A 27,567-nucleotide genomic window follows, 5' to 3' on the forward strand; every position below is an offset into this window, starting at 1 on the left:
GCTGGTTTTGCTTCCAATGAAAATTAATTATATCTTAGGTTGGATCATGTATTGTTTTATTATTACAGAGAAAAAGGAAACCATATTTTAAAAATTTGGATTATTTGATTATAATGGAGTCTGTGGGAGACAGCCTTCCCTTAATTCAGAGCTTTCTGGATAACGGGTTTCCGGATAACGTATCCCATACCTGGTCTTTTTTATTATGTGCAGCCCCTTGTGCTGGTGGGTCCTCATTGGCCATTTATTAAAACAGTCCTGTGTGAATGAGCTGTCAGTTGGGAAGCAGATTGTTCTCTTCCAGTAAATGTGCAATCAGCTCCCAGTTCAGACACAAGTCTGGTTCTGCCTGTATATTACTGCTATAGAACATTGAAGCATGAAAAATGAGCCTTTCTATTAACATACTATAATAGCAATTACAAAAAGCAGTCCGATACCGAGCCGCCTGTAATCCTGCTAATCTAAATAGGAAACAGTGAACTACGATAAATAGCCGGCATATTAAAAAAACAGATAAAAGAAGACAGATTAAATGCCACCTGCTAATATAGGTATGGGATCCATTACACGGAAACCCGTTATCCAGAAAGCTCCAAATTACAGAAAGGCCCTGTCCCTTAGACTGCATTATAATGAAATAACCCACATTTTTAAACATGATTTCCTTTTTCTCTGTAATAATAAAACAGTACCTTGTACTTGATCCAAACTAAGATATAATTAATCCTTGTTCGAAGCAAAACCAGCCTATTGGGTTTATTTAATGTTTATATGATTTTCTACTAGACTTAAGGTATGAAGATCCAAATCACAGAAAGATCCGTTATCTGGAAAACCCCAGGTCTTGAGCATTCTGGATAATATGTCCCATACCTGTACCTTGTACTTGATCCCAACTAAGATATAATTAATCCTTATTGGAAGCAAAACCAGCCTATTGGGTTTATTTTATGTTTACATGATTATCTAGTAGGCTTAAGGTATGAAGATCCAAATTACAGAAAGATCCGTTATCTGGAAAATCCCAGGTCCAGAGCATTCTGGATAACAGGTCCCATACCTGTACATCAGAAAACTAATCTGCATGTTACTATGTTACAAGTAGCCATCAGAAACCAGCAGAATGTTTCAATCTTTCCAATTTGTTAGGGGAAAGGGGAAAAAAAAAAAGGGGACACAAGGTGGCGCTCTTTCCCTTGGAATCGCATTAATGCAATCTCTATGGTTTCATGCAGTTTGAGCGTTAGCTTCGAGGAGGGAGCAGCTTTTGTGTTTGTGCTCTGCCCAGACCTCCAGTTTTTTTTCTCTCTCCCCCCCCCCATTTGCAGAAGAAGAAGAAGAAAAATCTAAAAACCAACAAGTTTTAATAAGCCAAGACAACTACTTGATGGTAGCAGCTCTGAACTCTCAGGAAGGCAAGGCGATTGCTAGAAATATCCTGCAGCAGATGCTGGACCACATACACTCGTTCCTTACTAGGCTTGCAGGACTGATCACACAGAGAAATGCATCGAAAAGGAACTTTGCAGTCGTCCACTTATTTCTAAGGATCCCTAAGGTAAGTGCCAACGGATGGGGGGTGCATGTTTCCCTGGCGACGTTCGGCTCGGGGTACGTCTTCATCAGCCCAGAAAGCACCTTAACGTGAGCTCTGACATGTCTGATAGATGTTTATTGATAGCGTTTGCCCAGCTGATGATGAGAGAAAGATGCTAATATACAGGCGGGGGGGGGTTGCAGAATCTCTCGGACAAATTCATCTCCTCCATGAATATGATCTGCATAGAAGATATTGCTCCTTAATCCACCAAGCTGCTACTTCATGCTGCAGACTAAGAAATATTAGTCTCATTATATCAGAACTTTTATGTGTCATTAAATTCAAATTTAAATGAATTAAAATGCAGAGTCTTGTGCAAAAAAAACTGATTTGATCTCCAGTAGAATATCCACATCCAATGTATATTCGCCATCTGGGCTGGATTGGACGCAAACGATAATAAGACGCTTGATCCCGTGGGTGACAATTTAAACAAACCTACTTATTGATGCAGGAGGCAAAGCCTTCTCTATACCTGTCTGGTCATTAACGCTGCCCACCTTTCCCCGTTGTTAGGAAACATCATGATGATGGACGTCGAAGAAGGGGAGCCTATAGGGGGGGGGCAAGCATTTAACAGGGAAATAAAATATTTAAAAGCAAATTAGTTACTCAAAGCCAGCGCTTCATCAAGGAGAAAATGCCATAGGGGAAGGCTCCTTCCATCACTTTCACCTGAATAATGAATGACCCTTCTATGTGTGTGTATGTATATGTATATGTGTGTATATATATATATATATATATATATATATATATATATATATATATATATATATATATATATATATATATATATATATATATATTTGCTATATACCGTTGAGAAACGTCCCAGTTGGGACCAAAATGTCACGTTGGCTATAATTGCTTTACCTAATATACATTTTTTGATTTGATAATACCCTGTGCTTGCTGGTTCTTTTTTGCAGAATATATATATATATATATATATATATATATATATATATATATATATATATATATATATATATATATAATATATATAATATATATGTGTTCTATAGTTGTTATAGAATGTAAATATACTTATTTTGCTTTGTGTGTTGATTAAAAGCAAGGATAGTCAGGGGTTGATCTATATATATATATATATATATATATATATATATATATATATATATATACATACACGCGCATATACAGGTATGGGACCTGTTATCCACAATGCTCGGGATCTGGGGTTTTCCGGATAAGGGATCTTTCTGTAATTTCGATCGTTATACCTAAAGTCTACTAGAAAATCATGTAAACATTAAATAAGCCCAATAGGCTGGTTTTGCTTCCAATAAGGATTAATTATATCTTAGTTGGGATCAAGTACAAGCTACTGTTTTATTATTACAGAGAAAAACGAAATAATTTTTTTTAAAATCTGGATGATTCGAATAAAATGGAGTCTATGGGGGATGACCTTTCCAGTAAATTCAGAGCTTTCTGGATTACGGGTTTCTGGATAATGGATCCCATACCTGTCCATAATATATATATATATATATATATATATATATATATATATATATATATATATATATATATATATATATATATTTATATATATTTATATATATATATATATATATATATATATATATATATATATATATAAATATATATATATATATAAATATATATATATATATATATATATATGTATGTGTGTGTGTGTTACACAGCTGACATTCATTCTGACCATAACCCATTCCCCCCTTTTGTCAGGCCGATAGAGATTGTCCTGCCTAAGATTTATCATCTGAACCCACTGAGGTTTTTCCTCCACTTGTATCTGCATTAAGTGTCTCTTTCCTCATTGAAATATTCATGGTCAGTGCATCTAGTTCTGAATTGCTCAGCATCTGAAGGCAGGATTCGTGTATTACAAGACCCCTGGATGGTTAGGAACCCCATGCCTTTGAACAGGACTTGTATTTTAAAAAAAATTCCGTAAATCTTCTGCGTTGATGGTGAAACGATAGAGATGTGGGGGAATGTTGTAGCCTAACGCACACATTTGAAGTTGATGGGTTGTGCTGGGAATAGTGATACGAGGAAGCTTGTCTAATATAATTCATGCCTATAAAAATGAAAGCTTATTGAGCAGCTTGCATTAAATGTGTTTAGAAAGGCAGAACACTGGTAAAAAGGACAAGCACCTGGAGCGGGTGATGCTTGAGGTGCATCCGGTTTATGGGCGATAATAATTTACGATTCCTGTGACAGGTCATTGGGCTGAAGGAGATCCAGAACAAGGTCTTGTCTCCCAAAACTTGCACACGTTCAGTCCTGGGATGCAGTGATTTACTGCAGCAAGGTCATTGTGGATAGGAATGTCTGGAACGGTACAGAATTCCCCCCGAAAACTGAGAGGTGATTATTCACAGCTCACATGCACCCCCAATGCCTGGATCAGCACTGCAGATAGGATGCTTCTGGGAATGGGAGTCATCTCATAAACTGTCTCTCTCACAGCCGTTGCCTTCAAGTGCCTGCAACGTTAGCTCTTCAGGAAAGAAACAGAACTAATACTTGGAAAGTACATATCCGACCAATACTTTACAGCTATTAAATAGTATTCTCTGCAAAGGCTGCCCAGTCTGTAGCCCTGCACCCCCGAAAGCCATATACAGGTATGGGATCTGTTATCCGGAAACCCACAACCCCGATTGCAGGAAAACAGTCTCACGTAGACTCCATTTTATCCAAATAATCCAACTCTATGGGGCAGATTTATCAAGGGTCGAATTGAAAATCTGAAAATGAATTTTTAGAAAAAAAATTTAAGGTGGAAACTGTCAAATTCAACTAGGGAGTTATTCAAATTCGATTTGAGTTTTTTTAAAAAAAATTAAATTAGATTTTCGAGATTCATCATACTCTGGCCCTTTAAGAAATCCAATTCGACTATTCGGCACCCAAAAACTAGGGATGCACCGAATCCAGGATTCGGTTCGGGATTAGGCCTTTTTCAGCAGGATTCGTATTTGGGCGACTCCTTCTGCCCGGCCGAACCAAATCCGAATTTGCATATGCAAATTAGGGCCAGCGATGGAAATCGAGTGACTTTTTGTCACAAAACAAGAAAGTGAAAAATGTTTTCCCCTTCCCTAATTTTCATATGCAAATTAGGATTCGGATCGTTATTCGGCCGAATCTTTTGTTAATTATTTGGGGGGTCCGGCCGAATCCAAAATCATGGATTCGGTGTATCCCTACTAAAAACTGCCAAATTGCTGTTTAAGTCAATGGGAGAGGTCCAGGGATCAATTTGAAGTTGTTTTCAGCCTTCCTGACAGTTTTTTATTTTGAAGAAATACTCAAATCGAGTTTTTTTAAATTTCGTATTGAATGAATTAAATTCAAAACTCACATGAATTCAAAATTCGACCTTTGATAAATGTGCCTCTTTAAAAATGATTTCCTTTTTCTCTGTAATAATAAAGCAGTAGCTTGTACTTGATCCCAACTAAGATACAATTAATCCTTATTGGAAGCAGAACCAGCCTATTGGGTTTAATTAATGTTTACATGATTTTCTAGTAGATATAAGGATCCAAATTATGGAAAGATCAGTTATCCGTAATCTCCAGGTCATAAGCATTCTGGATAACAGCTCCCATACCAGCAAAGAAGGATGTAATGCAAGAGATATAAAAGGGCCACATGCAGGGAATACCACTTCTAAAGAAGCAAATACTTAGGGGCACATTTACTAAGCTCGAGTGAAGGATTCAAAGTAAAAAAAAGTTTATTTTTTTGGGTACTTCGACCATCGAATAGACCTTCGACTATGACTTCGATAGTCGAAGTACTGTCTCTTTAAAAAAAAACTTTGACTACATACTTCGGCAGTTTAAACCTACCGAGGTACAATGTTAGTCTATGGGGACCTTCCCTATCACTTTTCTAAGGTTTTTTTGATCTTAGAAAAATCCTTTGATCGATTGATTAAAATCGTTCGATTCGAAGGATTTCATCGTTCGATCGAACGATTTTTACTTCAATCGATCGTAGTATTTGCGGTAAATCCTTTGCATTCGATATTCGAATTCGAAGGATTTTACTTCTAGGGTCGAATATCACTCGGTATATCATACAGTATGTAAAAACAACAAGTATAATATAATCAGTCAAGTGTCATGTATGACAAGACAGGTAAGAAGGGTATGGGATCCGTATCTGGAAACCCGTTAAGCAGAAAGCTCCGAATTGTGGGAAGGCCATCTCCCAAATTGATGGCAAAACAATTCTATTGGGTTTATTTAATATTTATATTCTGTTCAGCAGATAAGATATGGAGACTGAAATTGTGGAAAGATTATTTATCCAGAAAACCCCAGGTCCCAATCATTCTGTCCCGTGCCTATATATATATATATATATTTCAATGTACGTACTGGTCCTGCAGTAAAAGAAAAAATGCAAAGGAGCAGCTGCTGGTAAATGTAATGCTCTCAGATGGTAAGACAAGCTTCCTGTATCCTCTTTGACTTAAATCCAGTTTGAATAAGTTCACGTCAATATATTGCATTTCTTGTAATATTTAGTAAAACAAAATGTAATTGGCAGCTACTACACGATCTCAGCAATACAGGCTTTAGAGAATTTGAGCCAGTAACCATGTAAATAAACGATACTGAAGTGAGTACAGGTGTGGGATCTGTTATCCGGAAACACGTTATTCAGAATTACAGAAAGGCTGTCTCCCATAGACTCCATTATAATCAAATAATCCAAATGTTTAAAAAGGATTTCTTTTTTCTCTGTAATAATAACAGTACCTTGAACTTGATCCAAACTAAGATATAATGAATCCTTATTAGAAGCAAAATTGGGTTTATTTAATATTTACATGATTTTCTAGTAGACTTAAGGTATGAAGATCCAAATTACGAAAATATTCATTATCTGGAAAACTCCAGGTCGCGAGCATTCTGGATAACAGGCCCCATATCTGTACAAATATGGGATTTGTTATCCAGAAATATGGAAAGTCATTTCCCAAACTTCTCTTTTTTAACAAATTTGCCTTTTTTTTTTTTATAATGTAGCCATCGGGAGACAATACAATTCTATTAGGGTTATTCATGTTTAAATGTTTTTTAAAACCCAGGATCCCAAGCATTGCAGTTGGTCCCATAAGGTGTATGAAGTTTTAAAAATACAGTTACTTGCACACAAAAACCTACTTTTTTAAAAAATAAGAACTACAGGGAGTTTCTACTAGGGCCATGTAGGCTACATGTGGCCTATTTTGCCGACCACTTGTTTTCCAAACTTGAACAATACCGGCCCGTGTATGGACCTCAACAGTCCAATATTCTACTTTAAGTGTAAATCAGTTCAGGGTTGTAGAGATTTACATTAGGTATGTAGAGCTGGTAATCATATTTCTCCCATTGTATGAGGTCATCAAAGAGCCTTCCAACTCCCTCCAGTGATAAGAGTGCTTAAAGGGTTAGTTCACCTTTAAGTTAACTTTTACTTTGTTATACAACGGCTAATTCTAAGCAACTTTTCAACTGGTCTTAATTTTTTCTTTTTTTTATAGTTTTTGAATTATTTGCCTCTTTCCAGCTTTCATATGGGGGTCACTGACCTCATCTAACAGAAATGTTCTTTCAGGCTACAGATTTATAGGTATTGCTAAGTTGTATTACTCATCTTTCTATTTAGGGTTTCTCCTATTTGTATTTCATTTACTGGAGCCTAGCAACCAGACTGCTGAAATTGCAGACTGCAGAGCTGCTGAATAAAAAGCTAAATAACTCAAAAACCACAGATAATAATAATAAAAAAAAATGAAAACCAATTACACATTGTCTTAGAATATCACTCATATCTATACCATATTTAAAGGGATTCTGCCATGGGAAAACATGTATTTTACAAAATGCATTGGTTAATGGCGCTTCTTCAGAAGAATCGTGCAATGAAATCTGTTTTTCAAAAGGGCAACACATTTTTATTTTGAAATCTTAGTTTCCCAGGTGCCCCCAGTCATGTGACTTGAATATCACTATGTACATCATGCTAAAAGTTAATTTAAAGGTGAACAACCCCAATATGGAGTGGTACATTTCATAGCTAATTTAAGGTGGCTACACATGGGCAGATAGTCTCCTGTGTCCAACTGGATAAAGACCAGCTTGGTCCAACTCCACTGATCTCCATGTGTGTGCTTAGCAATACCAATAAATAGTATATTCCTACTGAGCTCCCAATTTGGAGGAAAAAATTAAGCCACTTGAAATGTCAGTTTATCGAATGCACAATGTGGAACATTTTAATTTTGTAAAGACAACAATAAGGGCAACCTTTTGCCTTTATGTTTTTTTTTATTTAGTTGCAGAAGTTGTAGTACATCTGCGGGCTGCTGATCCTAAAAAGTCAATGTGAGATAATAAAAAAAAACATAAAAGGTAATGGGTGATAAAAAAAAAAGTAAAGGCTTGATATACTGTATGGGGAAGGGGATCAGAAGAATAAAAAAACAAAGCACATTTTTATAGCTTTAACATTAATAAATGAATATAAACCCCCCTTTTATTAATTATAGAGCGATGAACTCTTTTATAAAGGCTTTAAAGGCCTCCAATCCTTATCAGGAACCTTTTCCCATGATTGATTTACCGACATGTCATGCTTTTTAATGTCACCTGTAAACAGCACACAGACTTCCATTAATCTGGCTGCTTGATAAGAGCTTTTCCTCTGTACTGTCATTCAACACAGCTTACTTCTCTAAAATCCCTCAAAATACCAATCCAAACAGATTTACTGCTGATAAAAGATATACAAGCCAAAATGAGACTTCCTTTCAGCTCACAATTCGCCCGTCCATTATTGTAGAGGAACTCTTAGATCTGGGACTTGAAAGATGCCAGATGAAAAGGCATCAGTGTATAGAGAGTTGGAATGTGCATCAATTTCATACTGGTATGGGACCTGTTATCCAGAATGAATGATCTTTCCGAAATTCGGATCTCCATACCTCAAGTCTACTAGAAAATAATGTAAACGTTAAATAAACCCAATTGGCTTGTTTTGCTTCCAACAAGGATTAATTGTATCTTAGTTGGGATCAAGTACAAACTACTGTTTTATTATTACAGAGAAAAAGGAAATCCTTTTAAAAAATGTTTAATTATTTTGCTAAAATGGAGTCTATGAGACACAGCCTTTCCGTAATTCAGAGCTTTCCGGATAATAGATTCCATACCTGCATAGGAAAACAACTTGTACCTGCTTCCTACCAGTTTGCTTACGACTACTCTATAAAACTAAGAGCGGAAGTCTAACGAGGAATGAAAAATAATTTAAATTCTCTGAACAACTTTCTATTACCTATTAAATATTTTCAATGTTTTTTGTAAAGTCTGTGCTATCACTCTGGCTGCTGTATATTCTTTGCACCTCTGGTTCTGACTGCTGCAACAATCTAGCAGACACTAGCTAATTAATAGATGTTGAAATAGATGTTGAAATAGATGAGAAAACTGACTTCTGTTATATCGTTTGTATGGTCAGACCTAGAGGACAGAGAAGTATATACAACTACTACAATGAATAGCAGTAACATTTACAGGTATAGGATCTATAATCAGGAATCCCATTATCCAGAAAGGTCCAAATTATTTGAAGGCAATCTCCCATATACTCCACAATAATCACATTTTTAAAAATGATTTCCTTTTTCTCTGTCATAATAAAACAGTAGCTTGTACTTGATCCCAATTAAAACATAATGAATCCTTATTGGAAGCAAAACCAGCCTATTGGTTTTATTTAATATTTACATGATTTTCTAGTAGACGTAAGGTATGAAGATCCTTATTACGGAAAGGTATGTTATCTGGAAAATCCCAGGTCCCAAGCATTCTGGATAACAGTTCACATACCTGTAATAATAAAACAGTAGCTTGGACTTGATCCCAACTAAGATATAATTAATCCTTATTGGAAGCAAAACCAGCCTATTGTGTTTATTTAATATTTATATGATATTCTAGTAGATTTAAGGTATGAAGATCCAAATTACGGAAAGGTACGTTATCTGGAAAACCCCAGGTCCCAAGCATTTAGGATAACAGGTCCCATACCTGTAATAATAAAACAGTAGCTTGGACTTGATCCCAACTAAGATATTATTAATCCTTATTGGAAGCAAAACCCTGCTATTGGGTTTATTTCATGTTTCAATGATTTTGTTTAGTAGACTTAAGGTATAGCGATCCACATTACAGAAAGTTCCCTTAACCAGAAAACCCAAGTCCAGAGCATTCTGGATGACAGGTCTCCATACCTGTACAAATAACTTTAACGGAACCATAAAAAATTAATAACATTTAAAGTTTGTATCTGATTATGCAACACCTACAGATGCACAACCTCTTTGCAACAAATGTCCTGTTACCTGTAAATATTAGAAAGTCTTTCAGCCTGTAGTCCTGTAGGACACTTGACCGCTGTTTAAAATAACATTTATGTGTGATTCTTAGGATTTACAAAATGCAGTAACTCTTGTAAATCAGAAATCCTTTAGATTCAAGCAGCAAGTGCTTTTTCAACAGAAATAAAGGTTAGAACTGTATGATCCCAGTGGGGGTTATTAAATTACCATGAAAAGTACATTTTCACTGACTAAGCCACAACACTGATTTTTTTCTAAATGAATTTAAGGAAATAAACATGGCAGTTTCACATGAAGAGATATATTTTTCAGAGACACACAAGATCCTGTAGGAAATTATTTCTAATTAATTAAAATTGGGGGATGATGGGTAAATGTTGTTCCATTTTCTATACTGGTGGCAGTGATACTTCAGTGCTGTTCGGCTGGGCCCAGGAAAGCTCAGTCAATGCCTGTCCTGTAGAGCTTTCAATCTGTTGTCTTCCACTGTGACTTTCTAAAAGTCAAACAGGACTACTGTAGACATCCCTTAATCAGAGTTTCCCCTGTGGAACTTCAGAACTTGTCGCTATCCTTTAAGGAACATAAGAGGCAGGGTTATCGAGTGGATAATTGTAAAAGTACTGAATGATTAGGCTTGCGTGAGGGGGTGGAGTAGGAGAAAGCTCTAAAACATAATGCATTGACACAGGGATTAATCAATTACACCATTTCTGTCTGCAGGAAACATGGTGAGCAAAGAAGAGGACAAATGTGTGCTGACATCCTCGGAAAGCGAAGTCGAACAAGCGGTTTCACTTGCCTTAGAGATGAAATATGCCCTGGACCCCAACAGACAGATCAAAAAAAGGAATAAAGCCCTCCAAGTGAGGTTCAAAGATATTTGCGAGGCTCAAAATGAACAGAGGGATAAACAGCTTTCTACCGTGCCGCAAACTGAGAAGAAAGACAGCAAATCTCTTTCCTACAAAGCTTATCGGAAGTACATGACCGTGCCCGCTCGGAGGTCTATACCCAACGTAACAAAGAGCACAGGGGTCCAAACTTCTCCGGATCTAAAAAAACGCTACCAAACTTTTCCTCTAGATCGGAAAAAAGGGAATATTTTAAAAAACCCCACCGGGGCGGATCCGTTAAAAAACCACAACAATGGATTTATAATCGACGCAAAGGATAAAAACTCAGGGGAGACCGTTCAGTGCAGCAGGGTCAACGAGCAAGTGGTGGGAGACTTGATGATACACTCAAGTGAAGACATGGACGCCATTCATCCGCTTTCTACTAGTAACTGTTCAGATTCATGTAAAAGCACCGACTTGCACAGCTGTATCAATGAGTCCCCTACTTGTCAAAATCCAGCCAACACTTCTTTGGAACAGGTCATCTGCCATGTTCATGAAGCATCAAAATATGATAGACGTCCACTGGGGAACATGCAGTCTAATCAACCCGGAAACGTAAAAGTGCTTTTGAAAGAAGAAGCCACAATTCATTCGCCTACACTTAACCCAAACTTGACAGATCCCGAGGAATCCAATCCTGGGAATGATTCTGAAAGGACGCCGAGTACATCGACGGAGGAAGGAAATAAAAGAACTGCGCATCTTAATGGCTTGCAAACGCAAGACGTACATACGAAAGCCTGTCCGACCCAGTCACAGTGTCAAGCAACGGAATGTAGCAACGAACAGGCCCTTCGGATCAATGTTTTACCCACGGAAAAAAAAGGGCCTTGTCAGATAGCAGTTGCTTTGAGTGGTGAATGCCAACAAATTGTGCCTCACACTGAAGTAGTAGACTTAAAAGCACAGGTCCACACCATGGAAAATCTGATAAGTTCAAGCCAGGAAACCATAAAAGTGCTTTTGGGTGTTATTCAGGAGTTGGAGAAAGGAGAAGCGCACAGAGAGGGGTAAGTGAATATTGGCCACCAGTTCCAAGAACCTACTATTGGGGCTACACAACTTGCATTCACCCTGTTGTTAGGTTAAAACCACTCAATAGAATCATCCAAGCTGTATTTAAAGGAACTAAAGCTTAACTTAAGATGTAGGCTAGAAATGTTGTGCAGTATGTTTTGTGCTTCTGTACCAGCCCAAGGCAACCACAGCCCTTTAGCAGTAAAGACCTGTGTCTCCAAAGATTCCCCAGTAGCTCCCCATCTTCTTTTCTGCTGATTCACTGCACATGCTCTGTGCTGTTGTCATTTACTGAGCTTAGGGACCCACGCGCAATATACAGTACACATAGAATAGAAAATTAGTAATTAATACAGATAATTACTACATGGCAGCACAGAAACCACTGCAATTAGCATCAGAATTTAATAATCAGCTTATATTACATGCCAACCTCATTTTCTGTTTCATAATTTTGAGATGACCCCTAAGCTTAGCTTAACAGCTGCTCAGAGCCCACTGAACATGTGAGTGTCACAGACACTTTCCAAGATGTTGACCCCCTGTGACAAGTTTGAAGTCCTGGACCATTGTTGCTATTGAGAAGCTGAAACTTTAGGCTGATGCAATAAGTTCATTATATAAGCCATATTCATTTTTAGGGTTTTGTTCTCCTTTAAGGCTTCTTACATCCCTAATGTGCAGTATTGTCGGTGTCCCAACCTTATCACAAACCCTTTTACTTACAATATGCAAACCAGAGAATCCTATATCTGTGCTACAACAGGGAGTTGTGTGGTCACATTTTTTCTTTAAGGCTGTGTTAGCTTGATGTTCAGGATAATTCTCTTCATATATATTTAAATGCAAATAAAAATGGAGTATGAAGGAAAGTGTTCAGAACAGTAGAGCTATTAGCATGGCCAGATTCAGTGTGACAGGCTGCTTGGAAATAGAGGTGACTGTATAATCCCCTGAGGCCTTAGATTTTCTTGCAGTTTTTATAATCCAGTCCCATAAAAACGACCCTTGCTCTCTAAGAAATTATATCCCAACACATAATCAAGTTTGAGGAAAGCAAAATGTAATTCTAATTTTCTAATAAACAAACATTCATTGAAAATGGTTTTCCAGTTATTAGTAAAGGCAATTGCTTACTGAAAGCAGAATCTTTGTGCCTGATTGTATTCAAATGATCTGCTGAACTGGAAAAAAATACCCTCCTTTTTGCTTATGGGGCTTTTGTTAAAAAAAAAATGGAATAGCTACATTGAACTGTGAACTCCCAGAAGTATAATTTTACATTTTGTTTTTGACACAGGCATACATAATTTTTCAGGAAACCATGAAGCTCTTAAGAACCATTTCCAAGCCAAGAAATGGTTCTTAAGAGCTTCATGGTTTCCTGAAAAATTACGTATGCCTGTGTCAAAAACAAAATGTAAAATTATATTTCTGGGAGTTCACAGTTCAATATAGCTATGCGCGTTTTTTTTTAACAAAATAACCATAGGCAAAAAGGAGGGTATTTATTCCCTTAGGCTCACAGAGTCATTGAATCCCTCCCTCACTCTTGTTCCATTGTGAAATGATAGCTTCTGGGGCTTGAAATCATTCTGCTTTCTATAGTGGGTGGTACACAGACTCTTTGCAAAGCAGAAGGATTTTAATTCCCAGAATCCATCACTTCACATTGGAACAAGGTGAGGGAGGGATTCAATGACTCTGTGAGCCTAAGGGAAAGGGAATAAATACCCTAATTTTTGCCTATGGTGCTTTTGTTAAAAAAAACGTGCATAGCTATATTGAACTGTGAACTCCCAGAAATATAATTTTACATTTTGTTTTTGACACAGGCATACGTAATTTTTCAGGAAACCATGAAGCTCTTAAGAACCATTTCCCAGCCCCACTTAGGCTCACTGAGTCATTGAATCCCTCCCTTACCCTTGTTCGATTGTGAAATGATTCTGGGCTTGAAGTCCTTCTGCTTTCTATAGTGGGTGGTACACAGACTCTTTGGAAAGCAGAAGGATTTTAATTCCCAGAATCCATCATTTCACAATGGAACAAGGTGAGGGAGGGATTCAGTGACTCAGTGAGCCATAGGGGGGAGAAGTTTTGGAAATAATTGTTCAGCTAGGGGCACATGATGCAGACAATTTGCTTTTTTTCTGCCAGCATTTTGTTCTGCTCCTTCGTGCAGCTCCATGACTGGCACATCATTGGCCTGAGTGCAGATACACTGAGCAGGTTTTAAAAAATATGCATTTTTAGGCCAAAACCCGATTAGTGTAGCAGCAAATAGGCTGAAGCCATGCACGTCACCGGAGCAACACAAATGAGTGGATGGGGGTGGAACAAGCAAGAAAAGCTGATTATCTGCATTGTGTGCCTTAGCCATACAAGTCAGAGATAGACCGTCATGGTTTCCCTTTCAGCCTGTTTTAATAATTTAGGCCTGTAAAAAATTATTGTATTTATACACTTTTTTTTCCAGAAACCCAACTGAATGGGCATATGCCAAAATAACAGACCTTTAATACAGACCCGGAGGAGAATGTTTTCAAGTAGAAAACAGAAGTTCAATAACATTTATAAAAATTTTAAACCCACTGAAAATATTTAATTAATGCATACTGGAAAGGTACTTAGATTCACATTTTCTTTCACTAAGCAAAAATCAGTTTTTGGGGAGGACTCCTTTAAAGCATTAGCTATATTAATTTAAAAAACAAAATGTGTGCAGTGATAATGTGGCCTCTGCAGGAGTAATAAAAGAAATTATAAAATAAAAAATACACAGTGGTGCTAATTTACAAACACTGGGCAAATCTGCTTCAAAGCAGTAACCCATAGGGACCAATCAAAGATCTTCTTTAAATATTCTGCCTGCGGTAGGCAGAAAAATCTAATTGCTGACTGGTTGCTATGGGACACTGCATGGGGCAAATGTGCTCACCGTGTGTGAATATGTTCCAGTGCGCTCTAGTTTATAATCAGAACTTTAGGATTTACATATTTCAATTTTTTGCTAACTTTTCTTGGAAGCCAGTGAAAAATATAGCTAATCAAAGTCAGTGTGTTACTGCCAAGAGCAGCCAAGCAGTGGCAAACCTATTAATAATATTAAAAATTTATTTGACCTGATATACAACTTATTGTGTAAAAGTAAATACAATTTCTACAAATATTTTTTTTAATGTTAGCATGCTTTATTGAGCACAGCCTTGTTTACCTTCTGAACTAATTAGTGTTGTATGTAATGTGTATGCTTCAATTATACACTCTTTAGAAATATGGGCTTATAATAATTACATTTGATAAGTCAGAGTGAAGCCCCGTCCAGTCTACTGTGTTCAAAACTTTAGATTATATAACACGAAAAGTGTGTGCATTATTTATGTACTATTTTTTTTTAAACTAAACTATAAGACAGGAAAAAACACGGGAATTTGCAAATAAAAATATATATATATATTGAGCTCTCTAGATATTTTGTAGTATATGCAAACCATATGAACATTATATGTAAATTCCATCAGGGCACCTTCATATTGCTAGAGGCCTACCAAAATTATTGGGGGGGGGCAGGGTGTGGCTGTCCAAGGAATTATATAGCCCCCAGACTGCTTAAGAACTCAAATGAGCTCTTTGGATGACAATATTAACCTTATATGTTAATTTCATCAGGGCACCATTTCCTGGTTTTGTTGGCCCTTTAAGCAATATTTCTAGAGGCCTACCAAAATTATACAGGAGGGCAGGGTGTAACTGTCCAAGGAATTTTATGGCCCCCATACTGCTCAAGAATACAATGAGGTCTTTGGATGACAGTATTAACTAAAGGAACCTTATATGTTAATTCCATCAGGGAACCTTCAGTTCCTGGTTTTGCAGGCTTTTTAAACAATATTTCTGAAGGCCTTCCAAAATTATTCAGAAGGGCACTGTGTGGTCATCCAAGGGATTGTATGGCCTCCAATTAACAAAAATAAGCTCTTATGATTATAATATAAGCCCCCATACATATATAGGGTGGCCACTATATTGAACAGTCTAACAGCAATGAATGACCTAGTAGCCAAGGGCAATTCTGGACTTTGTGGTGCCACATAGTGGTGTTCCCAATGCCGCCAGCCCTCATTCACTTTTTTTAGCTTTAAAATGGGTTGGGGGAACCATCACTAATGCAGAAAGTGAAATTGCACTCTTTGCAGTAGAAGAGATGAAAGCTTTCCTGGAAAAGATCTTTCCCATTCAATACACACGTATAGAGCTGAATAGTCCGATATACAGGTAGAAACAATAGAATTCTACCTGTATCTGACGATTTACAACTAACAATAGCTGATGTTCGGGGGCCTTCAAAGGCGTCCAATCAAAACTTTCCAGCCAACCAGATCAACAAGCCTACTGATATCTTCTGCTGATTTCAGTCGGCTCGTCTCGCACCATACACCCACCGAATATCGTACGAAAATTAGTTTTATACGATATTATCTGTGCATGGCCACCTTAAGGAGGAAGCAACTACCCGGGAACAGATACAATAGGCAAGAATGATACTGCGTACAAGCAGGACAGGCTTTGCTTTATTTAGTACAGTCAAGGTTAAACAGCAGGAATCCAAGAAAAGACAGAGCCAAGGATATAGAACAAAGATGAGTTAGAGGAATTCAGGAACAGGCAGGGCAGGGTTGGAGATACAGGGTCAAGATCCAGGCCAAAGCTTAGAACAAAGCAGAGACAAGAAGGACAAACAGAAACAAGGCAGACAAAGCTCAATAAAAGCAGAAAGAGGATCTACAATCAGTCAAGGGCAGGACAGGGGATTTTAAGTGCAATGCACAGGGAGACGTCTGGCACTAGCTGGATAGTGCAGTGTTGATGGGGTTGCCACCTGGTCGGTAAAAAATGCTCTATTCCAGTTATGAATAGGACAGAAAGGTAAAAAATATATATACAAAGGCTTGTATTTTTTTCCCAACCGTAAATGCAGCTGATCCTATTAGTAAATCTAGGAACACAGACTGCATTGGTCAGTTTTCTATATGGGAAAGTGAAGTACATGTAGCCTGCCTGAAAAGTGCAGCACCAAGGCCAGGGAAAGTTAGAGCACAAAGCTATGGGTACAGGCACAACAACAATAGCATGTAAAGCAATAACTCATTGGTAGTCTTCATATCTCATCGGATATACTGTAAGAAGGGATGGGGGCTTGCCCGGGATGTAGGTAAACTAGGAAAGACCTTAGCAGAGCATATAGCAGGGCTCCTATAACAAGACTATTTGGCCTAACAGCTGGTAATATTTATTTCTGAAGGTAATCATTTAAGATTCAATTAAATCTCAACCATTCCTTTGTAAATATAATGAAATTCTTTGATTACGGGTTGTATTCATGTCAGCTTATTATTCAATTTAAAAGGTCTACTAGACAGTCCATAGTTTCTCCACCCTTGTGGTACTAACTGGAATCATTAAGGGCAGGGGCACACGGGCAGATTCGGGGAGATTTATTCGCCTGGCGACTAATCGCCTCTTCTTCGGGAGGCGAAGGCAGTTCGCCCCGAAGAAGAGGCGATTAGTCGCCAGGCGACTACATCTCCCCGAATTTGCCCGTGTGCCCCTGACCTAAAGTGACAAGCTTGTATCACTAAGCAGATTGTTCAAGGAGCATTCATGTGCGACTGACAATTGCTTATTTACCTTGCTATTATGGAGATATATCCAGCAGCTAAAAAGTTGCCTATGTGGAATTAGGTGGAGCACACCTATAAAAAGATTATTAGCTCTTGGGAGCAAGGGTCTCTGTCTTTCTAATTCCATGTGTTGTACGTTCTTTTACAGTCTACATGAAACACTATGTCCCCATTATACAGATGTGGGCTGCTGGTGTTAGATCATATTCATTAGGACATTGTTAAAAAAGCCCAAGACCACACACTTGGATAAACTATTATTTTTTATCATTCTTTAGAAATGCAATATAAAATGAAAAAGTGACTGTAAACTTATATTTTTTGGGGGTGGAAATGCTGGCTCATGCACTCCTCAGTAAAAAAGTGTTCACGTGGTTTTAGGTGTGATAGAGATGTGGCCTCCTATGCGTATTTAAAGTGATATTGACACTAAAAACTACTTTTTAAAATATGAATGTTCGTTAAAAGTTACCTATAGGTCATGTTGGTTGTTTTTTGCGGAGAGGTTTGTTTTTGTACGTAGTAGTTGAAGTTCCTAAACCTGCCTGTCCCACCTCCGCCTGTCAGTTAACGTTTCTAATGCTAACGGACTCCTGCTGCACAAATATGGCAGCCCCCTCATAGACAAACACAGGGAGTCAGACAGTAATGCAAAAGCATTGGGCAAATTCTTTATGGCAAAATTATAAGTAGCATGCAAAGTCAATTTTATGATAGATGTAAAAAAAAGGTGTGAGTATATCTTTAAGGCAATACTTTTATTCTGATAAAGGTATGGGATCCGTTATCCGGAAACTCCATTTTATCCAAATAATCTACATTTTTAAATATGATTTTCTTTTTCTCTGTAATAATAAAACAGTAGCTTGTACTTGATCCCAACTAAGATATAATTAATCCTTATTGGAAGCAAAACCAGCTTATTGGCTTTATTTAAAGGAGAATTCAACAGTTTACCAAAGAAAACCCTAACCCCCACCCCACGTAGACCCCCTCCCCCCCCAGACTAGCTGCCCCCTGGGGAAATGCCCCTAACTTTATACTTACCCCTTATATGCATTTCAGCATATTTAAAGGGTCTGTTCACCTTCCAAACACTTTTTCCAGTTCAGTTGTTTTCAGATTGTTCCCCAGAAATAAAGACTTTTTTTCAATTACTTCCCATTATTTATTTTTTACTGTTTTTCCAAATATTTGAGTTTGGCAGCTCAGCAATTCAGGTGCAGACTCTAAACTGTGACAATTTTGCAACATTTAGTTGATACTAAATCTCCCAGAATCGCCCAGTGTGCCCCTACCCTAACAGCTGCCTGTAATGAAACCCAGGGATTATGCTCAGCAGGGACAAAGATAAGAAATGTATCGACTAAATGTATCAATTTAGAACAGTTTATAGGGTCGACGACCCCCCCTCCCAGAGCTGCTTTAGAAGGTGAAAAACGACACTTAACACTTCAATATTAGAAAAACGATCACACATAGAAAATAGAAAGTAATTGGAAAAAGTCGTTATTTCTGGTGATCTATCTGAAAACAAGTAGTTGTTTGTGAACTGTTAGTATGATGTAGAGAGTGATATTCTGAGACAATTTGCAATTGGTTTTCATTTTTTATTATTTGTGGTTTTTGAGTTATTTAGCTTTTTAATCAGCAGCTCTCTAGTTTGCAGTTTCAGCCATCTGGTTGCTATGTGTCAAATTACCCTAGCAACCACGCACTGATTTGAATAAGAGACTGGAATATGAAAAGGGGAGGGACTGAATAGAAAGAGGAGTATTAAAAAGTAGCAATAACAATACATTTGTAGCCTTACAGAGCGTTTGTTTTTAGATGGGGTCAGTGACCCCAGTTTGAAAGCTGGAAAGAGTAAGAAGTAGGCAAATAATTCAAAAACTATAAAAAAATAAATAAATAACGGAGGCCAGTTGAAAAGTTGCTTAGCATTGGCCATTCTATAACATACTAAAAGTTAACTTATAGGTGAACCATCCCTTTAACATCAAACAGAATAACTGTCTTATGAGAGTCAAAAATGAACATTTGAAATAGTGCGGGTACATCAGATCTATGTGGGAAACAGGTTTCTGGATAATAATGGATAAATTACCTTCACTGTATTCTGCAAGCCATCACAATTTAGGGTTAATTTATCTGCTAATACACACATTAATCTTCCCTATCTGTGTAATTAGTTAGCGGTCAATACAAGGAGGTCAGGTAATGGTCATAAAACCTATTTCAATGCCTTTCCTTATTGCACAGATATTAAGGAATACGGACACTTATTTAAAAGCCCTTGATAAGTCATCTGCCGGACCCAATTTCCTGGAGATGACAGCTGTTCAATACACCCAATTTTCTATGCTACAGTCACCTAAATATCAGTAAAGATGCTTAAAGGAACAGTAACACCAAGAAATTGTTTTAAAGGACCAGTAACAAAAAAAATTGTTTGTATTTAACAAAAAAAAAACACCAAGAACTTTTAACTTTAAATTTGCAAAGTCTTTATTAAGAAATAACTTACCGATTCTGCGCTTGCGCTCCTTTTCAGAAACGGCGGCAGGGCGACGATCCATCGTGCGCCACTCAATTTCTCCATCTATAGGAGATAGCCAGGGAGGAGAAATCGAGGGCTGCACGATGGATCGTCGCCCTGTCGCATATTTAAAGTTAAAAGTGTCTTGGTGGGTTTTTGTTTTCGTTAAATACAAACAAATTTTTTTCATTTTTTTTTTCATGTTACTAGTCCTTTAAAGTAATGAAAATATCATGTTCTGTTGATCTGTTTGCTTCAGAAACACTACTATAGTTCATATAAACAAGCTGCTGAGTAGCAGTGGTGGAAATTGAAAAAAGGCTATATGGCACAGGTTAAATAGTGGATAACAGATAACACCATTATGTTCTACAGAGCTTATCTGTTATCTGCTGTATAATCCAAGCCTTTTCTCCTTTAAATGGCTGCCCCCATTGCTACACAGCAGCTCATTTATATAAACTCCAGTAGTGTTTCTGAAGCAAACACATCAGTTTTATCAGTGCAGGGCAACACTGCATTATATTTTTATTACTTTAAAACACTTGAATATTTTTTATGTTACTGTTCCTTTACAGGAGATCTAAACCCTAAAAATGAATAGACCTAAAAATGCCATATTTTATAAACTGATCTTATTGCACCAGCCTAAAGTTTCAGCTTCACAGGGGGTCACCATCTTGGAAAGTGTCTGTGAAATTCACATGCTCAGTGGGCTCTGAGCAGCTGTTGAGAAGCTAAGCTTAGGGGTCGTCACTAATTATCCAGCAGAAAATGAGGTTTGTCTGTAATATAAGATGATGCCACAGGGCTGATTATTAAATTCTGATGCTAATTGCACTGGTTTCTGTACTGCCATGTAGTAATTATCTGTATTAATTACTAATCAGCCTTATATTGTGACATTTCTATTCTTTGTGTACTGTATATTGTGAGTGGGTCCCTAAGCTCAGTAAGTGACAGCAGCACAGAGCATGTGCAGTGAATCAGCAGAAAAGAAGATGGGGAGCTACTGGGGCATCTTTGGAGACACAGATCTTTACTGCTAAAGCACTTGGGTTGCCTTGGGCTGGTACAGAAGCCCAGAACATAATGTACAACATATCTAGCTACTTCTTTAGTTAGGCTTTAGTTCTCCTTTAAAAATAATGTGAGACTTAGCAGATTAACCGCCCAACTACCTCTAGCAGTTCCTACGGAGTTCCAGTTCCAAACTGTGCAAAAGTGGGGAGTGCTTTTTTTTTACCCTAAAATGCTCAGGATGTAATAGTATTTACACATGCACTCCATGGACTCCAACTGAGGTGATATTATAGGGGGTTCTCCATCCATTTGCGTACACAGATGTCCCCTTAATTTTAACAAAGGGGTGATATTTTTGTGGAGTGTTAAAAAACTGGTAGCTTTTTTTTTTTATTTCCTTCGAAATTTCAAAATCTAAAGCAAACACTGCTCCAATCAACCCGGAGGGCAAAAAAAGTATAAACTAATGGAACATTAAATCATGGTGTCCTAGATAAGTTAGATTAAATGTGTTATAGTTGGTTTTATAGAGAGGAAGGCAATGGGTACTGGCTCTCCAGGCACATTATATGCAGTTAAGAGTTGCCAGGGTAAAAATGATCTCTGATACAAATATTAATAGGGGAAAAGGTTAAACGTGTAGGAAGGTCAGTATTTCTTTTTTTTTTTTCAGAAAAGGAGGCAACCCTTACCTATAGGCAGTGAGATGCAGTCTATATTTGCAAAACAAGCACATAATATGCAGTGTGATGCAGCGGTGCAACAATAACAAAAGTAGAAAGAAAAACTACAAGTACAAAAAAAGAACAATTCGCATTCTCAGGGGAGAGAGTTGATTCAGGACTGGAGCAAGGTTTATAGGGATATTATAGATGCAAGGTAACAAAAACTATTTCATTCCAGCTAGGGAGTTAGCCTTTGGTACTTATACAGTATAGTATCTGTGGGAGTGGGATGAAATCTGCATGAAATGTTCAGTGTGAGGAGCTTAGGTAAAGGTTACAGCCTACTGATTCTTCTTGGACAGTCCTCATTTCTGCAGTGCCTTCAGTTTGTAGTGTCTCCCCAGCCTTGCCTACATCTGTGGCTTGATTGGATAATTTTACGGTTTGTACTCTTGATTGGAGAAGCCACAAGGAAAAACATTAAATTAGGGTGCTGCTGATTACAAGAGAACTGGAGCTTACAGGAAGGCAAGACGCTTTCCACAATGTTACAGGTACCCGCTAGTGATGTGTGGGCCTAGTTTTCCTCAACCCACCCCGCCCCCTAACAGCCGGCCCGCTCCGTCCCCTCTAATTATAGACCCGCGCCTGCACCACAGTGATGTCACAAAAGAAGAGTCATGGTAGGCACAAGTCTATAAACTGATTGGCCGGAAACTGCCAGTGTGGTACCCAAAGAAATTTTGAGGTAGCCGGCCCAAACCTGCCCAATCAGCCCGCACATCACTAGTACCCATGCAGTCAGAACATAGTAAGCTTTTTTTTTTTTTTTTTTTTTTTTTTTTTTTTTTTTAAGGTGCCAAACAGGTAGTTGCCTCCAAGCCTGGATTCAACAACACAAAGTCCAAGGAACTGCAGCACACTGTAAAGATAAATGAACTTTGTATCATGGTGATTTTATTGGCTCACACAAGAAGTAGACAAAAAAAAGGCAATTCAAGCCTGTAGCCTAAAGCTGGCCATACACGGTTGGCAGCATATCGGCACGTGTGTAGGTCCCTCCGACGGGCTTTCACCAAATTATATATGGCCGAAAGTCTGCCAAATGTAGTTTGGGCAGGATTAAAAATCCCGTCAGATCGCGGCCGTATCTGTTTATTGATGCAGTCCCGTGATCCGACCGCCCGTATTGCCTCCATTCTGATCCGATCCTTGGGCCCTAGAGCCTATGATCAGATCAGCCCGATATTGGTCACCTCAATGTGGGCACATCGGGGAGAGATTGCCAAACGAGCGGATCTCTACGTGTATGGCCACCTTTACACACTGCTCTGTGTTAAACAGTGTTAGGTGAAGGTGGGGGAAGCTCAGGGGAGGTATCAGGCAGGAACACTAGTGTTAATTGAACCATATAGATATTCAATTCTTAACAAGTCCATTCCTATTATCTCAGTAAATGTCCAATGTGAATAAAGGTGGGGTGGAAGTTTGGGGAGGCACCGGATGGGAACAACAGTGTTAATTGGTTCCACCAAAAAACCTGCTTTAAGGCCACTGTAAGCAACATTTAGGGTTAGCTCACGAGCCACAGGTTGGGTATCACTGCTCTATAGTGTTCTCGCTAAACACAGGTTTATATTGCACCTTGTTAAGGCAAAGTATAATGCAACTACACAGAGGAGGAATATTATGTGTAAATTTACCCGGGGGGAGGGGCTTACACCATTTATACAAGTATTTATGTTTTACATATTGTGACCCAATATTTTCTGTGTCAAACAGGAAGAGAAAAAATTATGTAATGCAAGTAAGTAAAACATTTTTTTTTTCCTTATAGGCTTTCATATCGAACTGGCCAAGATACAGCAAACTGTGACACATGCAGGAATAGCGCATGCATTATCTATAGGTATGTTCACCATAATGCTTTAGCATTCACTGTCTTTTCTATCTTTTTGAATATATATATATATCTCTTAAAGGTGCCCTTAATTTTGTGTTTAATAGGGATGCACCGAATCCAGGATTCGATTCGGGATTCGGCCTTTTTCAGCAGGATTCGGATTCGGCCGAATCCTTCTTCCAAGCCGAACCGAATCCTAATTTGCATATGCAAATTAGGGGTGGGGAGGGAAATTGTTACAAATTTGTCACAAAACAAGGAAGTAAAAAATGTTTTCCCCTTCCCTCCCCTAATTTGCATATGCAAATTAGGATTCGGTTCGGTATTCGGCCTAATCTTTCACAAAGGATAGCGGATTCGGTGCATCCCTAGTGATTAATAGTCAACCCCACTTTATTGCTTCCAACTATACATCTAAATGTAAGCAGCATTATGACTGATGTGCTGGCAGCAAGAACTGCAAATAAACTAACACTAGAAGGGATATTATTTAAAAAAAAAAAGTATATTTTCTTCTCCCACATAGAAAAAAAATGATCAAGGAGAATCAAATAAGAATGTTTCCATTTCCAAATGAACTTTATAAGGAATAAGACTATAGTATGCTCCATAATTGATGCTTAATATTTCCTCCTGTTTAGTCCAAAAAAATATATATTTTTTTTTGCTTCCCTTGGAAAATAGTTTCTATGAAAAGTACGTAGCTTTTGTGACAAACAATGTAGTTAACCAGCTGAAAGCTATGTTGTGTATGTAACCTTGGGGGGAGGTAAACATTTTACATTATTTGAATATAGCATGGATACTACTGCAATTCTTCTAAATAAAATGTTTTTTTTATTCAGTTTAACGCTGAGTAAATTAGAAGGGTTGAAGGAAGGGTTGACCTGCCTAGCTTGTACATAAATCAATGGGAGAGGTCCCTATCCTGTTTGGAAGTTTCTGTGGTTTGGGCTGGAATTAGCACGAAATTCCCACTATTTCTGACTTTTTGGTAAAAATCCGAAAAAGACGGTGTCTTTTTGGGGCTTAATAATAAACTTATGTGGCAAGTTTGGACAACGACTATTTAGGGCTATTGATGTGATCCCAAGCCACAGGGTCTGTATGAATAGCAAAGGCAGAACAATGGGGACATCCAAGTTGAGCACACCATTTGGGTGAAGCCACTTGCCAAAATGGCCAAGCATAAGTCTTGTAAAATTACACAATCAATTGGGCAATTTCAACCAAACTGTAAGTTTTAACAAGTGAGCCCCCCTCCCCCACAAAATTAATGTTATCCCCATTTGTGGCACCGTAGAAATCTTGAACAGTATCACAAAACACAGAACAGATCTGTTTCTTCACCTTCTGCCTCTATAAGAAGAAAAATTTAGCTGCAACTCATGTAGTCTTTCCCCGTTTCCATATTGTGGTTATGTGACTTGTTCTAATTGACTTATTGTAGTTGTGAGACTTGCTCTACTTTCCTTATTGTAGTTGTGTGACTTGCTCTACTTTCTCATATTGTAGTTGTGTGACTTGCTCTACTTTCCATATTGTAGTTGTGTGACTTGCTCTACTTTCCATATTGTGGTTGTGAGACTTGCTCTACTTTCCATATTGTGGTTGTGAGACTTGCTCTACTTTCCATATTGTAGTTGTGAGACTTGCTCTACTTTCCTTATTGTAGTTGTGAGACTTGCTCTTCTTTCCTTATTGTAGTTGTGTGACTTGCTCTTCTTTCCTTATTGTAGTTGTGAGACTTGCTCTTCTTTCCTTATTGTAGTTGTGTGACTTGCTCTACTTTGCATAGTGTAGTTGCGTCACTTGCTCTACTTTCCATACTGTAGTTGTGTGACTTGCTCTACTTTCCATATTGTAGTTGTGTGACTTGCTCTACTTTTCATATTGTAGTTGTGTGACTTGCTCTACTTTCCATATTGTAGTTGTGTGACTTGCTCTACTTTCCATACTGTAGTTGTGTGACTTGCTCTACTTTCTTTCAGTCTGATATTAACAAAATCTTGCCTACCTATGTCAATTTTTTTTTTTTTTTTTTTTTTTTAAATTCCATGTGTCCAACTAAAAATGTTAAATTAAAGCATATTGATATTGTTTTTATAATGCTATCAGTTATTTTATTTTAATTACAAAGCTTTGGTGCTTTAATTTTTAATTTTACTATTTCAGTGTTGAACTGGATTTCAAACAGCAAGAAGACAAACTACAACCAGTCTTGAAAAAACTAAATCCTGTTGAGGAATCTCAGGTTGCACCTTTGCCTTATCCTGCAGAGAGTTACACATCAACTCCCAAGCAAAAATCCAAAACAGAATCAAAAAAACATGGAAGATGGAAACTCTGGTTTCTTTAGCTGAACCTCCTGGAAATAGAGCCTCAGTCCTTCTTAGGCACATACCCAAAATCCAACAATCCATTTACAAAGATCTTGGTAACAAGTTTGTGTTATCAGGAAGACACTGCCTTGGGCAGTATGCAGATCCCACTGTGTGTACCAAAAAGGCCTTTATACTTGCCACACATTTGTAGGAGCAAGATATAAAAAAAAAAAAAATCACAACATGCCAACTTCTTCTAAGCAGTTCATTATGCGGGATGTAAACGCTGAACAGAAACCGAGAAACGGTCAGATTTGATTTGGCGAGGATGAGGGTAAAATGAACCAAACTTTGGTTTGTTTGTTTTTTCCACAGTCCAAAGGGTTTATATTGATTTATTTTTAGTTTAACATAAAAAAAACTGTTCACTTTTCTTTCACAGTTTAGCACTTTATATTTAAGATGCTAATCTTAAAAACACATCAAAACTTTATTTTTTGCATTACTTTTTTTAAAAAAAAGCTGGGGACAAGTGCAATTTTCAGCACACTGAAAATCTGAAGAAAGCACAAATTTACAAACGGTCAGAGACAGCTGGAAACCTCATAGATGTGACTACAATGCATATTTTCTGTTTCGTTTTTGTCGCTTGCATCTGTAGATGAATTGTTAAAAAAATATAATTTGCTTATTTATTTGATGTGAGTGGTATAACATATGCCAAAGTCAGAACATGCCTTTAATCTTATGGTTCGTTGACAGGGTCAAGGCTACAGGACACTGTTTTCTTAGGGGGGGAAAAAAATGCTTTGCCATCGAAAAATAAAAAAACAACAATGTTCTGACTTTAGCCAGCCCGTGTTGGATAATAGCGACACCACGTGATAATTTTATTATGATCTGAAGACTCAAATGCCATATTGTGGTAAGAAAAGCCAAGAGTTTTTTTTCTTAGTTTGGCAGTTTGCTTTATTACAATAGTTCATAGAGAACTAGATTTTTTTTCAATACAACTATATAATTCAGAAGAGTGTAATCTAAATTTATTTAAGTCAGATAAATAAATTAAAATATGTACATTAAAATATTTTCTATTAACTACTTACAAAATATGAATAAAGGATGTTCATTCTATTGTTAAGGAATACAATGTTAAGTTATTAATGCTTTATACAAAGACATGATTGTAACTGTTACACAATTTATATTGCCTAGAGATGGGGTGCAACAAATTCACACACCAGTACAAAGTTTGTATGGAAGATTTTTTTGTTTTTTAAAACAAGAGGCAGAATTTGCAACAAATATTCCCTGTTCCCATCGCCATATCAAAATTCTTGTGGTCATATGACTTTTACTATGTAGCTGGCAACAAAATCTAAAAAAGAAATATTAAATACTAAACCTGAAATATTAGCAACCACACCTAAGTTGGGGGGAGGGGAGCTGTCTCAAATGTATTCAGTTTTATCCCCC

General features: G+C 37.6%; 2 protein-coding genes across 3 annotated transcripts in view; one reads left to right on the top strand and one right to left on the bottom strand.

Moving 5' to 3' along the window:
- Positions 1–27,567, bottom strand: part of dock1.L (dedicator of cytokinesis 1 L homeolog) — a 269,367-nt gene that overhangs the window by 120,026 nt on the left and 121,774 nt on the right. The window lies entirely within an intron of this gene.
- On the top strand, positions 1,387–26,159 carry insyn2a.L (finhibitory synaptic factor 2A L homeolog). The gene is made up of 4 exons (XM_018225173.2): positions 1,387–1,561; positions 10,758–11,946; positions 23,702–23,773; positions 25,943–26,159. Exons 2-4 carry the CDS (start codon positions 10,763–10,765, stop codon positions 26,124–26,126), a joined length of 1,440 nt encoding a protein of 479 aa, XP_018080662.1. The 5' UTR covers positions 1,387–1,561; positions 10,758–10,762; the 3' UTR covers positions 26,127–26,159.

This window comes from Xenopus laevis, chromosome 7L (genome assembly GCF_017654675.1).
Source record: "Xenopus laevis strain J_2021 chromosome 7L, Xenopus_laevis_v10.1, whole genome shotgun sequence".
Lineage (NCBI taxonomy): Eukaryota > Metazoa > Chordata > Amphibia > Anura > Pipidae > Xenopus > Xenopus laevis.

Coding starts and splice junctions, on each gene's coding strand:
- insyn2a.L (XM_018225173.2), top strand. CDS start 10,763: ATGGTGAGCAAAGAAGAGGACAAATGTGTGCTGACATCCTCGGAAAGC. Junction 11,947..23,701: donor GGAGAAGCGCACAGAGAGGG/GTAAGTGAATAT, acceptor TTTTCCTTATAG/GCTTTCATATCGAACTGGCC. Junction 23,774..25,942: donor AGCGCATGCATTATCTATAG/GTATGTTCACCA, acceptor TTACTATTTCAG/TGTTGAACTGGATTTCAAAC.